This window comes from Orycteropus afer, unplaced genomic scaffold (genome assembly GCF_000298275.1).
Source record: "Orycteropus afer afer isolate SDZICR_OR568_19922 unplaced genomic scaffold, OryAfe1.0 scaffold00163, whole genome shotgun sequence".
NCBI classification, from domain to species: Eukaryota; Metazoa; Chordata; class Mammalia; order Tubulidentata; family Orycteropodidae; genus Orycteropus; species Orycteropus afer.
In genome coordinates, this window is record NW_006921750.1 from 3,781,443 (window position 1) to 3,800,216 (window position 18,774).

The following is an 18,774-nucleotide window of genomic DNA, read 5'->3' on the forward strand; positions in this document are numbered from 1 at the left end:
GCCCAGCTTGAAGCTCTACAATACCACATCTTGTACACTGGATTAATTCCAGTGGGCAAGGAAGAAAGAAGAGAGGGCAGGAATAAAAATTGAATACCAAACCCTTTGTCATCAAGTTGATTCCAACTCAGAGAGACCCTATAGGACAGAGTAGAATTGTCTCATTGACTTTCCAAGCCTGTAATCTTTGCCAAAGCAGACTGCCACATCTTTCTCCCATGGAACAGTTGATGGGTTAAAACTGCAGACCTTTTGGTTAGCTAGCAATCAAGCACTTTAACCAGTGTGCCACCAAGGCTCTGCAGGAATACTGGGGGCCAATAAAATAGCATTGTTTTGAGAGAGTAACTTCTGTCTCATATACCTGACAGCAGCACTTACTATAACTGCACAGTGTTTTGTGGGAAAGCAGGAAAGGCTGGGCTGCAAATGCTCAGGTCCTGAAGAAAGTAGATTGGCTCCATTTTTACCTAAGAAGACTTTACTTTGCATTATTGGAAAGCTGAAGGAACATACTCAAGTGTTTGTGGTGTTTTTTTTTTTTTTTTTTCATTTGCAGCTTTTGGAACCATATTCAGCACACTTGATTACAGCATGTTATATCAAACTAAAAATCAAAAGCTTTTCTATGGGAAAAGTCTCCTTGTGATAGCAAAAGAGGTGACAGTTGCATTCCTGCCATCAAAATTAATTTATTAACCATATCTGTGTGAAATACTCTGGTTGGCAGCAAATCTCAAGGGTTTCCTGTTTCAGTGTATCCCCTGCTCCTGCAGTCTCTTCAGTATAATGTGTAGCTCTCCACCTGTGAATAAAATGAATACCTTGAAATTTTCCTTTTGGTGCAGGACAAGTGAATATTGTCTCTATCATCAGTGCCGATCAGATAGGGTCAGGAAGGTGAATCAGGAGGCTGCCATCCTCTGCTTCTTATTTCTGGACCTTGTAAATAAAAACACCTCGTCTCGGGTTTCCTAGACCAAGAAATCTGGGAAGACTTGGCAAGTGAGGTTTTCTGCCATCAACACATACCATGCTGGTGCTTGTCCTTTACCCGGTCCTTCCTTGATACCTCTCCCTGCTCCCCAGGCAGGTACTACCCTGAGTCTGATATATAAGTACACAGGCGCGTCCCTACCCGATGGAAGGAGCGAGCAATGGAGTCTCTCACTAGCAGCCTGTGACATGTGTACATGTCCGTACATCAACATTTAAAGACAATACTTTTTTTTTTTAAGGTAAATTACCATAAATCGGCATGGAAATAACTTCCAGATCTGATAGTACAAAGGTCGTCTGCTACAACACCATCTCTTTCAGGAATGCAGAGGCAAAGGTGGCTCTTCACCCAGTGACACCAGTCATTTGGCATGGGGGCGCACAAACACGCTAACACCCGTACACGCCCCCTCCTCCCAGCATCGTCAGTCGCTTACCCCTCTGGGTCAGCACAGGAGACGAGCTCACAATCAGGCTGAGAGCTGTTTTTGCCACACACTTCCAAACAGGATGTGTTTGAATCATTTATTTGTCTTGTGTGCATAAAGAAATCACCATTAGGTGTTGTGGGAGGCGCTACTCTGTGCAAAGCCCAGTCAGTGCGACTTGGCTCCGCACACACACCGGCGCTGGCCGGCTGGCAGAGCCAGCCTTGAGCGCCTTCTACTCAGGTCCACTGTGCCCGAGAGCCCCGACGTGGCCGCCAGCTATCTGTCCCTACGCTTCACCAAGCAGCGGCATCGCGGCGAGATTGCAAAGCCTCAGTGGCTCATCGGGTTCCTTTGGCGGCGGGTGAGAACGCACCCATCGCGGGCGTCCGTGCATCCCCGGAGCCGGGCTAGCGCGGTGCTGCCGGCTGGAGTTGGATTCTCGGGTGCCGGCGGCGGCAGCGCGAAGCCGCGGCTGTGTGAGCTAGGTAAGCCAGCCGCTCGCCATCCGCGCTGCGCTCGGATTGGTCTCTCCTGGGCAGCGCTGTCCGAGGGTTGGCTGCGGACCCGCGAAAGAACAGGTGTACCTAGCCGCCAGCGCACGAAGCAGCCAACGAGAAACGCGGCCGCGGCCAGGCCGGCCCTTGTGTCGGAATGCGGCGGGCTGGTGTCTGGCACTTTGCGGCCGGCCGCCTCGGTCCCTGAAGGCAGCGGAGGCCCAGAGGCGGGCAGACCGGCGGGCGGGTGACCCGGGAGCGGCCGGCGGCGCACGATGATGCCGGCGCGGGCAGAACGCACGCACGCTGCAGGCGGCAGCGGCAGCAGCAGCAGCAGCAGGAGCTGCGGGAGCAGGGCCTCGGTGCACAGAAGGGCGCTTGGCTGGCTGCAGACGCGCCCTGCTGCTCTCTGACCGGCCGGCGCCAGGGGCCGTCTCGCCCAGCTAGCGCTCCTCGCCTCCCCCTCCCCGGCCGCGTCCCCTCCTCCGAGCTCTCTCTCCGCCCGCCGCCCGCCTCTCGGGGGGAGGGGCGTGGGGGCAGGGAGCCGATTTGCATGCGGCCGTCGCCGCCGCTGCCTGCGCCGGAGCTCGCTGCTGCCGGAGCCTGCGCCCGCCTGGCCGCTCGGCCCCATGCCTCTGGCGCGGCCCTCGTGGGGCGAAGGTGAAGACCAGCTCCTAGGATGAGTGAAGGCGCGGCCGCTGCCTCGCCACCTGGTGCCGCTTCGGCAGCCGCCGCCTCGGCCGAAGAAGGTACCGCGGCGGCTGCGGCGGCGGCAGGCGGGGGCCTGGACAGTGGCGGCGGCGAAGGGGCTGTCGAACCCCCCCGGGAGTTACGCTGTAGCGACTGCATCGTGTGGAACCGGCAGCAGACGTGGCTGTGCGTGGTACCTCTGTTCATCGGCTTCATCGGCCTGGGGCTCAGCCTCATGCTTCTCAAATGGATCGTGGTGGGCTCCGTCAAAGAGTACGTGCCCACGGACCTGGTCGATTCGAAGGGGATGGGCCAGGACCCCTTCTTCCTCTCCAAGCCCAGTTCCTTCCCCAAGGCTATGGAGACCACCACCACGACCACATCGACTACTTCCCCTGCTACCCCTTCCGCCGCCGGCGCCGCCTCCTCCCGGACGCCCAACCGGATTAGCACGCGCCTGACCACCATCACTCGGGCTCCCACTCGCTTTCCAGGGCACCGGGTGCCCATTCGGGCCAGCCCGCGCTCCACTACTGCACGGAACACTGCGGGCCCCCCGACGGTACTGTCCACGACATCCCCCTTCTTCAGCAGCAGCACACCAAGCTCCCGCCCCCCGATACCAGGAACCCCCAGTACCCAAGCAATGCCCTCCTGGCCCACTGCGGCATATGCTACCTCCTCCTACCTTCACGACTCTACTCCCTCCTGGACCCTGTCTCCCTTCCAGGATGCTGCCGCCTCCTCCTCTTCCTCCTCCTCTCCTTCCTCCTCCTCTACCACCACTACGCCAGAAACTAACACCAGCCCCAAATTTCGTAAGTAAACAGCGTCTCAACTGTGATTTACTCCTGCCTTACTTTTCTGCTCTCCTTTTTTCCTTTCTTCCTTTACCCCTTGCTGCTTATTTTCTACATTCCGCCCTACCCCCATCCCCCAACTCAGGTTTAGGGTACAGAGCTGGATAAAACTGACCAAAGGAGGGAAAATGTGCCCGCCTGTTCTGTGTCTGGGGGGGAGGGGCGGGAGCGGCAGAAAGGGGCGTCGTCTAGTTTAATGGACCACACTATAGTGGGTCCCAAAGGAGAACAGATTTCCTAACTCCCTTCAAGGGGTTAACGCGAGTGCTGTCCTTCCTCACTGCAGACCTGCTGGCGAATTCTCCAGTGCTGCTCCTTTGGAGGGACGGGGAGGAGGGAGGACCTTTCAAAGGCCAGTGGGGAGGGGAGAAAGAAAAGAACCTGCAAACTGACGATTAGCCACAAAGGGAAGTTATGTCCGTGGGTGGTGGTATTGGTTTGATAAAGACATTGGTAGAATGTAGCAGGAGACTTCCCCAGCCTGACCCGGGCTCGGACTGGGAAGGGTTAATTAGAAGCCATTTGGGGAGGTAGTGCTAAACTGAGCCCCTACAGTGTGTCCATGGCCATTCCAAGGTGTAGACATTTGATTCTCTGGCTGCAGAGATCCAGTTAACTGGGGGAAAATAAAAATGAAGCCCTGCAGAGCCACCGCCGCTGGTCCTGACCATGGAGGAGTTTTTTTAGCTATGCCAAGCGTTTGCTTTTGTTCGTTTCCCAAAGGTGGGGTCTGAACCTTAGCCCCTGGAAAATGCAGGCAGAATACGACAGAGTTCTGTGTGCATCTGGTTGAGAACACTCAGCCTTTTAGAAACATCTCTTCTTTTGATTGTAGCATCTTTCTCCTCACCTTCTTTGCTGCCAGCCTTGGCCAGTGTGTACTCCAACCATGATTGCTTTCTGTTTATTTGTATAAGAGGTATATAGTTTCTCCATATTTTCATAAATGTGTAACGTTATTAATTTATCCCTTTCGCTCCACCTTGTTCTTGTTGAAGGAATCTCTGGAACCTTTTTCATCCGATTATTGATCAGGATATGGTAACACTTTGTGCAACCTGTGAAGGTTATTTAGGACAAACCCCTAGCCTGCCTGTTCAAGTTATGTGCAAGGCTAATTTGCAAACACTGTCTAGTTTTGTTGTCTCTATATGAAATTTATATTTTGAGCCATAACATCTGGGGAAAGGAACAGGGCTCCTTATTAACTCTTCAATGCTGGTAGGGAATGCCAGGTTTGCTTACAGTCATCTGGTTATTTTGCATTCTCCTGATTGCTGATTTTACCTTGGGTTTTAGCTAGTCTTTGAAACTTTTTTTTTTTTTTTTTTTTTTTAAGTGTATTTATAGATAAAGTCTCGGTTTGAGAAAGCCTTCATGTTCATACTCGGATTTGGGGAAAAACTAAAAAGGCTAGAAGATAAATTAGGAGACAGAAGGGAAGGAAGAAGCCTGACACAAACCAGAATGGTAGTTAAATCAGTAATTTGCTTCTCTCTTCTTTGGCCAAAGCAGTCATTTTTGAAAGCACATTTTCTCAGGAGGTGTTTAGAGGTTCATGTCAACAAATTTTGCCTGAGTTCTGTGGAGGAATAAAGGGCTTTTTGCATATAAGTGTGAGCACATTTACTGGCTTGGAAATGTATGTGTCTCTCCTGAAATGCTCAGCATTTTTATCTCCTTTTCTTATGCAGTTGATAGGAATAGTGGATTGTCTATATCATCCCAACTTGTAGATGTGTGTGTGTGTGTGGGGGGGTGTGTTACACATTATAGGGATATTTCATATTCTTTCTAAATTTATTTCCTTGCCTTCCATTCCAAAGGTCTTTAGAGAAAAAACGAAGGTAATTATTCCTACTCCACCAGGCTCTGTTCCTACACTGTGTAGAAGGGAATGGCAGCCTGTTTAATAAGTAATGATTATTGACAGGGCATTGAGCCCCCAGGAAAAAGGAAAAAAAAAAAAAAAATCTGTAAATAGTGTCAGTGTTCCCATAGACATATAAGCAGTATTTGTTTTATGTGTATTTGAGATCCAGCTCTTTCTCTTTTTACAACCTTTAATGAGGAGTTGAATTAAGAAATAAAAGACAAGTACGCAAATCCAGCAGTATTTGACCTGGTTTGCATATATCAACAAGGGAGATTTTCATGAAAGGAAGATTATGCAGTTTCCATAAAAGAGGAATTTAAATAGGTAGGTTGTATGGTAATTTAAAGAAAAAAATGAGTTTGATTTTTCTTTCATTCATCCAAGATTTCATCAGATAAAGATTTCATTTGAGAGATTATCAACAATACTTATTGTGGGCTGAAGAATGGCCTGATTAGCTGACCTTCATATTTTTCACTTGTTTTGATTATATCAGTAAGGGTCTCAGGAGAGAAATCCCCTTTTCACCAGCTCCTGCCTCCAGTCTTTAATAGGGTTATGTCCTTTCCTTTTTTTTTTAAATTAAAACTCATGGACCTTTTTGTAGCACCTGAGGACAGCTAAAGATGATGCTCTGTTTCTGGTTTTCCTTTTCTTTTCTTTTTTTTTTGAGCATATGCATTAATGGTCATGGTCTTTGCTCTTGAGTTGAACATCTCAAGGCTTACAGAATGAAAGTCTTTGTATTTATCTAGGGTCAATCAGAAGGATCATATCTACAAAGGCAACATAGATCTTTGGAGGGAAGAAAGCTGATTTACTAGAAATATAACAAGTTGGTAATGGATAATGAGGTTTATGCAACAAAAAGATATTTTTTACTAAGGGGATGGCCCAGTTCAGAGGATTGTTTCTAATTTTCTGTAGGATTGAAGACAGAAAGATTGAGCCTGAAAGTCAGAAGATGTGGAAATTGACTCTCCTCTTCCCATCTTCCATCCTTTAGGCCATTAGCTGGACCAGAAGTTTCTTCTAAGTTACTAGGACCTCTTGGATTCCCAGATGGCCAGTCCTTGCCTTCCCTTCAGATATTTAACATCTTACTCATTTTAAACATGTTACCATTAAGAGATTATTTTGCCAAAAGCATCTTTGAAACATTTTGTATTTGCAAGTGTAGGTTAATTTTCAATTTTTTCAAGCTAGAGGTTCACAGCAGACTGCAGAGGAATAGTGATTTTGACCATTGTACAGACAGCTCTTCCCTTTTAGAGCACCTTCAATTTTGCTTGCTTTCAGTCTTGAAACCTATTTGTAGAGTATTGTCAGTGCAAATATGGATTGATTTAGAGACTTGGAATTATTTTACTCAGGCAAAACAAGTGCTTAGCAAGTAAAAGATCAAAGTCATTGGCCAAATTAAAATACTGTAGACAAATAATCATGTTTAATGTTATTCTTTGAGTCATATTTGGAAGTTATGCAAGTTAATTCTAGTGAGTAAGATCTCAATTCTTAAATAGTGCATTTAGTGAATAAATTAAAATGTATTACTGATGTTTAAATGTGGTAGGAGGGATTCTGATTCAAATTTAAATAGAACTCGCCTATTATTATTTTAAGATAGCCATTGATAATGCCTGCTATTTTCTATTTGTTCTTTTTAAACATCTTCAGTAATTTAATAAAAGTATTCTTGGTTGCTTTATAAGCATCTCAGCTATAATTTATATAAGTGTAATTACTTCTGTACACTGATATATGTGCATGAATTGAGGCCTTCAAAGGGAATTCCAGCATATGAGGGACTGACCCCAATCTTGCCTGCTAGCCAAAATTAGAGGATTCAGACTGAGATCAGTTTTCCCTATGAAATCTGAATCTGAAGAGTTTTTTTTTTTTTTTTTTAATGAACACATGCTGCAACCTGAGTATGTTTTGATTTCCTTTGGCCTTAATACAGGATTAGGAGATTTTCTTGCTTTGATCAGTTATACTATACAATTTCATTCTTTCAACACTTGTGCTGCAAATACTGTGATTTAAGCTTTTATTCTTTTCCCAGTTTCTCATAAACTGAGATAAGGAATTGGAGATGGTGATGCCACTTTTGCAGATTTGATACATGAATTCAGTCACTCTTATATTTGTGCTATTTCCTGGATAGTCTTTTTTAGTACACAATGTTGATTCACAAGGTTGTAAGGAAAGAAAAAGAAATGAAAGAGAAAAAAAAAAAACCACCAAAATTGGTTTTTCACAACTTCTGACCATCACTAAAGAGCCCAGCTTTTCTATACCCAGGTTGAGCCTTAAGCAGAGTGCTAGGAGTGAGTTTGAAATCAGAGCCATACTGATAGATTCAGTGTATAGAGGAACAAGATCTCTCTCGTGTCTCGTCATGAGAAGTACATGCTCAGTCCTGCTTCCTCTCTATTCCACCAGGAAGATAAAGCTGATTTTATCCTGTTCCTTTTGTGGAAATTCTTTCTTCATAACGCCTCATATCTAATGCCAAATATATCTCAATATTCTATTTGCTCTGTCGAAAAAGGAACATGGAAGTTGGCCCTGAAATATGTAAGAGCAAAGGATGAGCCATAAATCTCAGTCTTCAAAATGCATGTGAATTGCTTGTGAATAGAGCTGAAATTCATTTTTCTTCCTTTGAATGTGTTTTTATCCTCAGACCCATGTGTTGGGTGAGGCACTGACAAATACCACTTAGACCTTTTGAGAGCCTAGAAATTTTGCTTGGCTATACCTACGAAAGACTTCCTCACAGAACCATGTACATAGTGAAGATGAGGGAGAAACAGACTCGATTTGAAGCTTTGTAATAGAATAAAAACTACCTACAGAGGTGTTTCCAATTCATGCAATAATGTAAACCCTAGAACATTTAGTTTGTTCTTCCATTTTCACCACTTTTTCACTGAAGACCTCATGCACTCATACCTAACAAGTCTTTTATGCTATTGGACTGTGGTTCTGTCTGAGGACTCCTTAAAGGCTCTTTTTTTTTAAAATTAAAAAAAAGCCGTTTATGCGTTAGGATATATTACAAATAGTTGTCCTTAAAAAAAAATTCAGTTAGAATTAATATTTCCATGCAGTTTGAATTTCTTTTAAAAGTTAACCCTTTAAGTGAGACATGTTGGATTGTTGACCAGTTGATAGAGAGAGTTCAGGAAAACAAAAAGAAAAATTGCTACCCACTTAAGTAATTGAGTTGTTAACTTGTTTTGATGCCTTTTTTCCCCATTAATGGAAAACGAATGGGCATTTGTTTTCCCACATAAATTGTTATACAAATCATATCAATTTTGGTCATGTCTGTCATCTGATTCAACAACACAGTTGGACAATTGAACGTAAGCTATTATACGCATTCACATCATTACATTGTTTTCATAATACATGTCATGAGTTTCAGTTTTTTATTTTCTTTTAATGAATAATTACTGAACATCTATATGGGGCATCGCAAAGCTGTTAGTTAATTGACTAATTTAAATGTTTACAGAAGCAAAAATTAAAAATACAAGAAATTAAAGAAAACCTATGCAGCATCCATACTCCCCTGTCTTGATATAAGGCCAAGGTTACTGGTTTGAGTCTAACTTTTTTTTTTAGCTTACTTAAGCCGTACCTATCATTTCCTGTTTCTTCTTTAACAACAATGTTGGAGGAATCTCAGTGCAGATTCCTCAGAGATCCTAGCATATAATTCCTACCCTGGGACTCCTATATATATCTTGCTATGTAATTCAAAGTACCTTGATTCTTCTTCTTCTACTTTTTTTTTTTTGTTACATTTAAACAACGCGTTTGGAGTCTCTGCAAAATGTTTAACTACATTTTAATAGAAACTGCAACTATCTTTTCCTAAGTTATATAATTATAATAAGAACAAATGGCATCAACAGGTTTGTTATCATATCTGAGTGCTGTTAAGCACACCGCTCAGCTGGCTGTTTAGAGGTGGTGTGTGCAGGATTCCTTGGATGTGACATGGTAGCTGTGAAATGATCACCTTGCAGTGGTTAGTGGTGAAGGAAGATTATGACAGCAAGCTGATTAAGGGGAGATAGGTTAAGAAAGTGTTCACTTCAGAATATAATGGTATTAAAATTGTGAATCGGCCCTAAAATATTTTCTGTTGCCTTCTTTAGACCCTATGCAGCATTGAAAAGCAACAAGGGTTTGTGTAAGATGTCTTGTAGCCTCACATTCTGTGACAGCTGTTTAAGCTTGAGAAGCCAACTTAGTCTCTCTGAACTTTAACTTAGTTTCTCTGTGATAATGAGACCATTGTAAAAAATCTGTTTGAGCTGTTTGCAAGAAGAGCTTATAAGCTGAAAAACATTAATTTTTTTATGTCAAGAGATATGGGAAATGGATAGACTGGTTGTTTTTATCCAAGAGTATATTAGGCCATTGTTGTTGTTGTTGTTATATGCCGTCGAGTCAGCCCCCGACTCATAGCGACCTCTCCTTGGGTTTCTGAGGCAGTATCACTACGGAAGTAGGATTGCCCAACCTTCCTTCCGAGGAGTGGCTGGTGGGTTTGAACCGCCAGCCTTCTGGTTAGCAGTCAAGTGCTTTTAGCCACTATGCTACCAGAGCTCCTTATTAGGCCATTAGATTGTTGATAAATTGGAGCTAGGTTGCTACCTACCTTGAGGACTCTTTTATCACAGTGAGAGATTATTGTTCTTGTGTCCTTTTGGGTTTTTCTTACATCCTTCTCTGATAACCTAGCACATACAATAGAATATAGTGTGGAAATATGCTTCAAACCACCTTGGAAGTTTAGTAAATGTGGAGCTCTCTATTTCCTATTCTTTGTTTGGTGGTGGTGGTTGTTGTGATTGTGTGCTGTTGAGTCGGACCTGACTCAGCAACCCCTCTGTGCATTTCTGAGGTGGTATTGCTACGGAAGTAGATTGCCCAGCCTTCCTTCCGAGGAGTGGCTGGTGGGTTTGAACCGCCAGCCTTCTGGTTAACAGTCAAAGTGCCTTACGTACTACACTACCAGAGCTCTGCTTTGTTTGGTAGATGCTTTTAAAAGTCTGTTTTGAACACAGATTTATGAAAGAGAATAAAATTAATTATCTGAAGATTCTTGATAAAAATAAGAATGGCCCAAAGCTCTCTCTTGTGCCATCCCCATAGTCTCTTATTGTCATTAGCCTTTGGAGTTTGGGTAGAACTTGAGTAACAATAAGCAATATGTACAATGAAGCCTAGAACCAAAAGAACCAAACTCACTGCCATCGAGTTGATTCCAACTCATAACAACCCCCATTGGGTTTTCGAGGCAATAAATCTTTACAGAAGTAGATTGCCCCATCTTCCTTCTGTCGAGCAGCTGGTGGGTTTGAACCACGAACCTTCTGGGTAGCAGTCAAATGTCTTAGGCACTGCACCACCAGAACTCCTTCATTGCAGCCTATTCCCCTGTTAATGTAGGAGTTGCTGTGATTCAGGCTCCAAAGGGTTAGTAAGTTGCTTGCATTCATCAGGGCTCTTTGAGGTTTATGCCTTTGCACTTTCCAAAACAAACAAACAAACAAACAAACTCACTGCTGTTGAGTCGACTGGACTGCGGCTCATAGCGACCCCTCCTTGGGTTTCCAAGGTGGTATCTCTACGGAAGTAGATTGCCCAATCTTTCTCCCTAGGAGTGGTTGTTGGGTTTGAACCACCAGCGTTCTGGTTAGCAGTCAAATGCCTTAGATACTGTCATGCCACCAGAACTCCCCCTTTGTGCTTTGGAAAACTTTAATATTAATATTTTGAAAACATCTTGCTTTAAGTCTGTGTTGGAACTTCCTCTTAAAGTACATTTCAAAGCATTATTTATTTATTTGGCAATAAGCCTTATTTTCCAACATGGATCGGGGATCTTTCAAACATTCTAGATTGCCAATCCTAGGCATAAAAAAGAGGATTAGTCAAGAGCAAACCTGCAAAAAGAATTCAGAATTAATTTTAGTAATAGAATTTTATCTACCTGCAATGATAAGATTTCATCTTTGAGGCCTTATTCCTAGAAATGATAGTGTATATATATTTTGGATGCAATATAGACTATAAGAGCTTTATTATTATTACTGTTTTAAATACCTGAATACATGTGTGTTAATGCATTATGGTCATGGTAATGAAAATAGAATTTTTATGTTATACATTTGATAAGAATTCTTGAACATATCAGTGTACTTCCTACAATATCCTTCACATGATGACATACGACTCTGGCACGTTATGATACTCCTGTGATTTTCCAGGAAGTTAGGAGATGATTAAAACGTAGCATCACCCTCATAATTATTTTGGAATCAGATTCTCTTCTGATTTCTGTGCCTTGAATTTTTATAAATGTGGGCACTCAATCTTGGAAGAGCTTGAGAATTTAGGCAATGATAAAATTGAGAGTTGTGATTAGTGGATTACTGTGTGCCAGGAAGGCCAGCACTTTCAACGCATCTCATTTATTTATTGAAACAAGGACTCAAGGCTCAAAGGCAATCATACCTAGGTATGATTATCTCAACCATACATATAGTTGAGCTGGGCTTATGGATAATATAGTATATGTTATATAGTATATCCAAAATTTTATTGCTTGGATTATCAGAAGGATGGTTTTACAGGTAATTTCTTGACACCCCAATCATTCTTTCTTCACGCTTGCATACAGTGTTGCCATATCTGTGTACATTATCTCTTTCATACACTAGGCATACAGACAGTGGTATTTAGCATTATAAAATCCGTAAGTGGCTGATTTGCCCTATCTCTTCCCTGTCCTGGTAAAGCGGAGCCTTTATAAACAAAGAAATTCCTCTGAGTTTTAGTTCAAGGAAAAACTCAGAAGATGTTTCAACAAAAGATAATTTATTCCTCTAAATTTCCATTCCACGATCACCTTAACTTTCTATTTTCTCCTATGGCTTCTTGTGAGGTGGTCTAATATAACAATGACAGAAAATAGATACAGACTTTCTCTTCTTCCTAAACAAACACAAAACACACTGCCGAGGAGTCGGATCCAACTCATAGCAACCCATCCTTGGGTTTCTGAGATGGTATCGCTATGGAGGTAGATTGCCCAACCTTCCTTCCAAGGAATGGCTGTTGTGTTTGAACCTCCAGTCTTCTGGTTAGCAGTCAAATGCCTTAGGCACTACGCTATCAAATGGGTTAGGCACTACGTTACCTTCTTCCCTGCCTATTCCAAATGAGCTTTTGTTTACAGTAGATGCCACATCATATGCTGACACTGGCCAGTGGAAATGTGTCAGGGAACTTAAAGTGATAACCTTTCAGTGCCACAAACACAAAAATACCAACCCTACTATATGCATTTTGGGTATTATAACCTCTCAGAACATCTGAATTCCCTCTTGTGGCTTTACTCCAAGGTGACCACACTGATTGTTTAACAGTTGTAGGATGAGAGATCTTGGTGAGACCCAGAAGTCTGCCAAGAATATCCCAACTGAAGTTATCATTTACCTGTTGGATATATCTGTATAGCAAGAATCTTTTTAGTGAAAAGAAAAGATATCTTTTTCGTGTAACTTAAGGATGATTGTGGTTGTTACTTTGCATACTCCAGAGAAGAAAATGGTAATAAGTGAAACACTAAGATCAGGTTGCCATGCTGAAGTTAGGATGTTAGGTGCCTTTGAGTTGAGTTTGACTCATAGAGACCTTGTATACACCTGAATGAAACTCTGCCTGGTCTGGTGCCATCCTCATAATCTTTGCTTTGCTTGAGCCTATTGTTACATCCACTGTTTCAATCCATCTTCCCCTTTTTCTCTAACCCTCTAATTTACTAAGCCTGGTATCCTTCTCAAGGCCCTAGTCCCTTCTGACAACATGACCAGAGTATGAGAAATGAAATCTCGCCATTCTTGCTTCTAAGGAGCATTCCAGATATACTTCCTCCAAGGTAGATTTGTTCATTCTTCTTACAGTCCATGCATGGTATTTTCAGTGTTGAAGTGCATTACTTAGGATAGGAAGACTAATGTCAGGAAATTAAGACTCCTTAAGACTATGAATGACTCCCCAGCCCAATAAAGACAACTGTACTCATAGAAAAGGGGTAGCTGGATTGCTTGCCCAACTATATTAAACAAAAGCTTTCTTCAGCATAATGGCAAAATGTGAAGTTTTGTGAATAAGAAAAAATTAAAATGGGGTGCAGAAATGTTTATAATGAACACTATCTTGAGTGAATGATATTTAACTAACTTTCCAGTGTGATGTGCTCTATTTCTATATAAAAAACCTGACAAATGCCCACACATACTGAACAGTTGCAGCTGATAGAGCCTCTGCCTTCACCAAATGAGAGGTGCTCACAAGATATTAGTTCTCAAATCTGTTTCTGCAAGTTGTTTTTGTTATAGTAATTAGCTACTGTATTTAAATATATCCAAATCAGTGAATTAATTGTCATTTCTTAGACATGCTTCATAAAGATAAGTCACTGGAGAGAAAAAAAAAAAGTTGTGGGCAAGCTAACTGTAAAAGTGTATGGAAGAGTATATTTACATATCCATAAGGAATTGATACTTAAACTATTTCACGTGTGGCTTTAACTTTTGACTCCACAATAAATTGAAACTTAAAATCAGAGGATACATTATGGATGTGGTTTGGTACAAAAAAGAGGGCAGATATTTACTCAGAGAGAAGTCTTGACTTTACAGCCAAATAATAAATGAATGTACATTTGTATGTTTTAGGTGAAAATAGGTAATAGGTAAAATAAAAATTTAAGTATGTAATGAATGGGAGCTCTGGTGGCGTAGTACCTAAGGCATTTGACTGCTAACCAGAAGGCTGGTGGTTCGAACCCATCAGCCACTCCTGGGAAGGAAGGTTGGGCAATCTACTTCCATAGTGATACTGCCTCAGAAACCCAAGGAGGGGTTACAAAGCCATTAATCAAGTTGTGTTTTAAATATTATTATGCATGTTCAAAAATGCTTTTTAGATAATATTAAGATCGGATTCATTGGATAGAAAATTATGTAAGATGGCAGTTATATCAATGTAGATGGATATATAGATTAATATATAGTCTGTCTGTCTGTCTGTCTATCTATCTATCTATCTATCTATCTATCTATCTATCTATCTGTAGCAAGGATTGTGAGGCTGCCACAGGACTGGGCAGTGTTTTATTCTGTTGTACATAGGGTCACTGTGAGTAGGAGTTGACTCGATGGCATCTAACAGCAACACAACATATTCAAATGAAACAGTTGACAGTAGTTCTTTCTGGATTGTACAGTAGGGTGCTATTTAATTTATTGCACTTTTTGTATTTTCTGAATTTTAGTTATTGTCACTAATTAGCTCTAATAAAAAGTTACTACCACTTTGAAAAGATAAAGAGTAAGCTTTTGAAATAAATTATTGGTCTTGGTTCTCTGAAGAGTTTTTCACCCTTAGACTTTATGTTGTAACTGGTGGTATCAGTATTAAGTATTGACTGAGTGAGTGTTCTTGCTGTGAAATGCAGATGTGTAGAAATACAAACACATTTCCATTTGCTCATGGGAAGTAATACTTTATTGAAGTCAGGATGTCTTATCTTGAGCCTTTGATTATTATCCTTGACCTTAAAAGGGTAAGGAAGATGGGAGTTTAATGAGTTACATAATGGTTCTTTCAGTCTGCAGATTTCAGCCCCTGGAAATCAATCAGTTGTGTGTATACTAACCAGTGACCTGTCTGTTTCAAAGATCAAGTGAATGGATAAAACCAGGGCTTTAAATCAGTTCATTCTGGTTTGACCTCCTACTGAGAATTTGCATTTCCGTCCAAGATATACTGAACCAACATCTACATTATAACAAGATCCCCAGGGGCTCTATAAGAATCACCTTGTTAAATGTAGATTCTGATTCAGTTTATTTGGGGAGGGAGCTCTGGTGGCACAGTGGCTAAGGTATTTTACTACTAACCAGAAGGCTGGCAGTTCAAACCCACCAGCCACTCCTTGGAAGGAAGACTGGGCAGTCTACTTCCATAGAGATACTGCCTCAGGGTCACCGTGAATCACAATAGACTCCAGGGCAGTGAGTTTGGGGTTTTTTTTTTTTTGTATATTTGGGGTAGAAATACAAATTCTCAGTAGGGGGTCAAACCGGAGTAAGCTAATTAGAAGCCCTGGACAAAACAAAGTTTAATTTGTAGAGAAGGAGAGTTTAGATCAAATACCAGTTGGTGGGATGAGTGATTCGAAGATTTAGTGGATTGTATACTTCCTACAGAATCACAAGATATTTATTCTCATAATAAGTTAGGTGGTTGGAGTATAGATAAATACATTTCACAGGTCAGTGCAAAGTGGTAATTTATAGAGCACATGGCTCTTTGATTTGGTGATGAGTTGTATTCATAGTCTTTCATAGTATCTCACAAGTACAGTGGTGAGTAAGAGCTAGAAAAAAATAAGATTCAATTTATATAAGATTCAAAAGTTGGAAGACAAGAGTTATTATCTTTGGAAAGGAGGTGGGTAGTGACATGAAGGGGACTTGAGGTGGGTTATATTTGGGTTATTGACAATTTTCTACTTTTTGATCTGGACACTGGTTATGTGGGTGAGTTCAGTTTCTAAAATTTCATCGTGTGCTTTCTGTAGGTATGTTATATGTTATTGTTATGTGCCGTCAAGTCAGATCTGACTCATAGTGACCCCTCTTTGGATTTCATCAGTACAAAACTGAGGTAAAAGATTCTTTCAAAGAATTTCATTAGCCTTCCCACTTTATGCTAGCTGGATGGTGGCCTGAGAATGTGCATTTTTCCATTCGCTGATAGCAGGTCATAGCTCTGAGTGTTTGTTCTCCAAGCATCACAGTCTAATAGATCCTAACAGGGTCTATAGCCTCAGCCATTACTTTTCAGGTTCCCAGCCTAGTTAGCAACCACATAGAGTAGACAATCCTTTTGATTTAAGCCTTTTTGAGTGGATGACTTACACTTGTATTAAATAAACTCTTCTTTGATACTTTATAGAGTGTTTCTGATACAGGGTGAAGTTACTACATTCTTCAGACATTTTATACATGTAAAGCTATATTTCTGTCCTGAAAGTGACTTCACAGTTATATGCGTATTACAGGGCATGATACACAAAACATAATCTGCATTTAGGGTTTTGCTGAGAATACCAGAGCATATATAGGCACTAGAGAACGATTAAGGGTTATTGTTGTTAAATGCCCTCAAGTCGATTTTTGACTCATAATGACCGTGTGTTACAGTGGAACTTCCCCATAGTATTTTCCAGGCTATAATCTTTCTGGGAGCAGATCTCCAAACCTTTTCATTAGCCATTGAACACTTAACCGTTGCACCACTTAGCCTCCCTTAAATAATTGCAAAAGGTAAAATTCCAGCTGAAAAGTCTCTCAGGTCATTTCAGAGAGTATTGATCAAAGTAGGCTTAGGTGATTTCAAGGGAGAATTTGTTTAGGCAGAGAAAAGGAGAAAGGAGTCCAACTGTAGGAATTTATATAAGCCCAAAGATCTGGGAGGTGGTAAGGGTCTAGGCTGGTAGGTAGAGAGGGTTTTTCTAAGGAATAGATGAGCAGCCTCACCTCAACTTTAGGGCAGGGCCTGGTGGAGGAAGGAGGGTTTGGGAGGACCTAACTAGGCTGCCATGCTGTTGGTGTAAGAAAGTGACAAGATTTCTATGGTTTTTCATAAGATGCAAGGTCTCCAGTATGACTTGGAGAAAGGAATGAGCAGCAAATTCTATATGTTCTCAAAGGCTAACTTATCAGAAATCATTTAAAGATAGGTTTTTTGATTTGTGCTGAATATATTTAAGCATTGACTTCATTCCAATGCCTTTTCAAAATGCTGCTAACAGCAATAGAATCGACATTTTTAAGGATGTTTAGTTCTTCCATAGTCACATAAACACAGCTCTAGATTTAAGCCAAAATAGCAGCTTTCAAATATCTAAAAATTTTCAAGTAGTGGTACAAGGAGAATATAACAAGAAGCAGCTTGATTTTATTGCTTCACCTAAATTAAACTGTGACTGCCTTTAGCTTTTTCAAAGGCAAAAATCTTATGAATTCATTGCTACATCACCCTCTGGGTTACATCTGTGGTCCTCTTCCCAGAAGCCACTCAGCATCTTTTGGGATGTTGCTGATGTTGCATAGCATTCACAAAGCAACCCCATTGTCTGCACTCACCAGTTGGGGAGAGACGAGGGGGAAAAGGTTTCTGCATGTGGAGCCCCCAGGGAGCTGTATGAGAAGAGGAGGCTGCTATCTTGTAAGGGCAACCACACCCATCATTTACATATCCACTTTGTTTTCTTTCCATAGTCTTTCTTTACATCAGTTTAAAGAAGAACCTTCAGGTTAGAAGCAGATTCATTACTCTTGTTGGCTCTTTTGGTTGTTGTTACCAGATAGGGGGTTATAACACTATGTAGGATACATTGTTAAATTGATTGATAGCCAGGGGCATCTCTTCTTCTGTATTTTACACTGATCAGATAATTTTCACTAGTGTTGAAATTTATAATAAGCATCTGACACATATTACTGTTATTTGCTTGGGATATTTTCAGTTTATTGACTTAAAGATGAATTAATTTTGTTATTTCTTTAGGTCTTTGTGTATTTGGTCAAGACAAGATTTTTGAAAGGAAGGCAGCAAAGCTGTAGATTAGGGTTTTAACAAAGTCAGCATTGAATCTGGGTTTCCCCTTCAACACTTAGTTTTGTAAGCTTCTAAATAACCTCCTGTGGCACTGCATTTTGCTCAACTTTCAACAAGAGTGGCTCTAAGTAATTTATGGTAAGTAATGAAATGTTTCCTACCATTCTCTGCAAATGGCTGAGCATTGTAAAAGTTGAAGGAGTTTTAATACTTCTAAATGAATAGATAACACAAAAATGTTAACCCTAAAGCAAAAGGTCAGGTAGATCATGCTGCTTGGGAGAACAGCAGGACCTCCTGCCTACCCCTGCCTGATAGCCCTTCTGTATCTGAGTTCTGTGGTGAGTAGTGTCTCTACTGTTAACTTCCACAATGGCAAGGAAAGGTTTATGCCTTCAGCTAATTGGACTGGCCTGGAGCAATAGTGGTTTATTTGTTTGAAGTATGGGAGAACTTGATTGTACTCATGAGGAACCTGTACATAAATCAGGAAGTTGTCATTTGAAGAGAACAAGGGTATACTGCATGGTTCAAAATCAAAAAGGGAGTGTGTCAAGGTTGTATTCTTTCTTTTTTTATAATTTATTTATTTATTTTTAATTTATTGTGATTTGGGTGAACATTTACATAGCAAATTCACTTTCCATACAGCAGTTCACATATACTTTGTCTCAGGTCATTGACCACAGTTTACCACA

At 41.4% G+C, this 18,774-nt stretch overlaps 1 protein-coding gene across 1 annotated transcript in view; it reads left to right on the forward strand.

The window, feature by feature from the left end:
* The first annotated feature begins 2,603 nt into the window (after positions 1 to 2,603).
* The window catches only part of NRG3 (neuregulin 3), a 2,137,828-nt gene continuing 2,121,657 nt past the window's right edge, over positions 2,604 to 18,774 (forward strand). The window contains exon 1 of the mRNA XM_042781740.1: positions 2,604 to 3,432. Within this exon, the coding sequence (XP_042637674.1) occupies positions 2,604 to 3,432 (829 nt within the window). The remainder of the gene's footprint in view (positions 3,433 to 18,774) is intronic.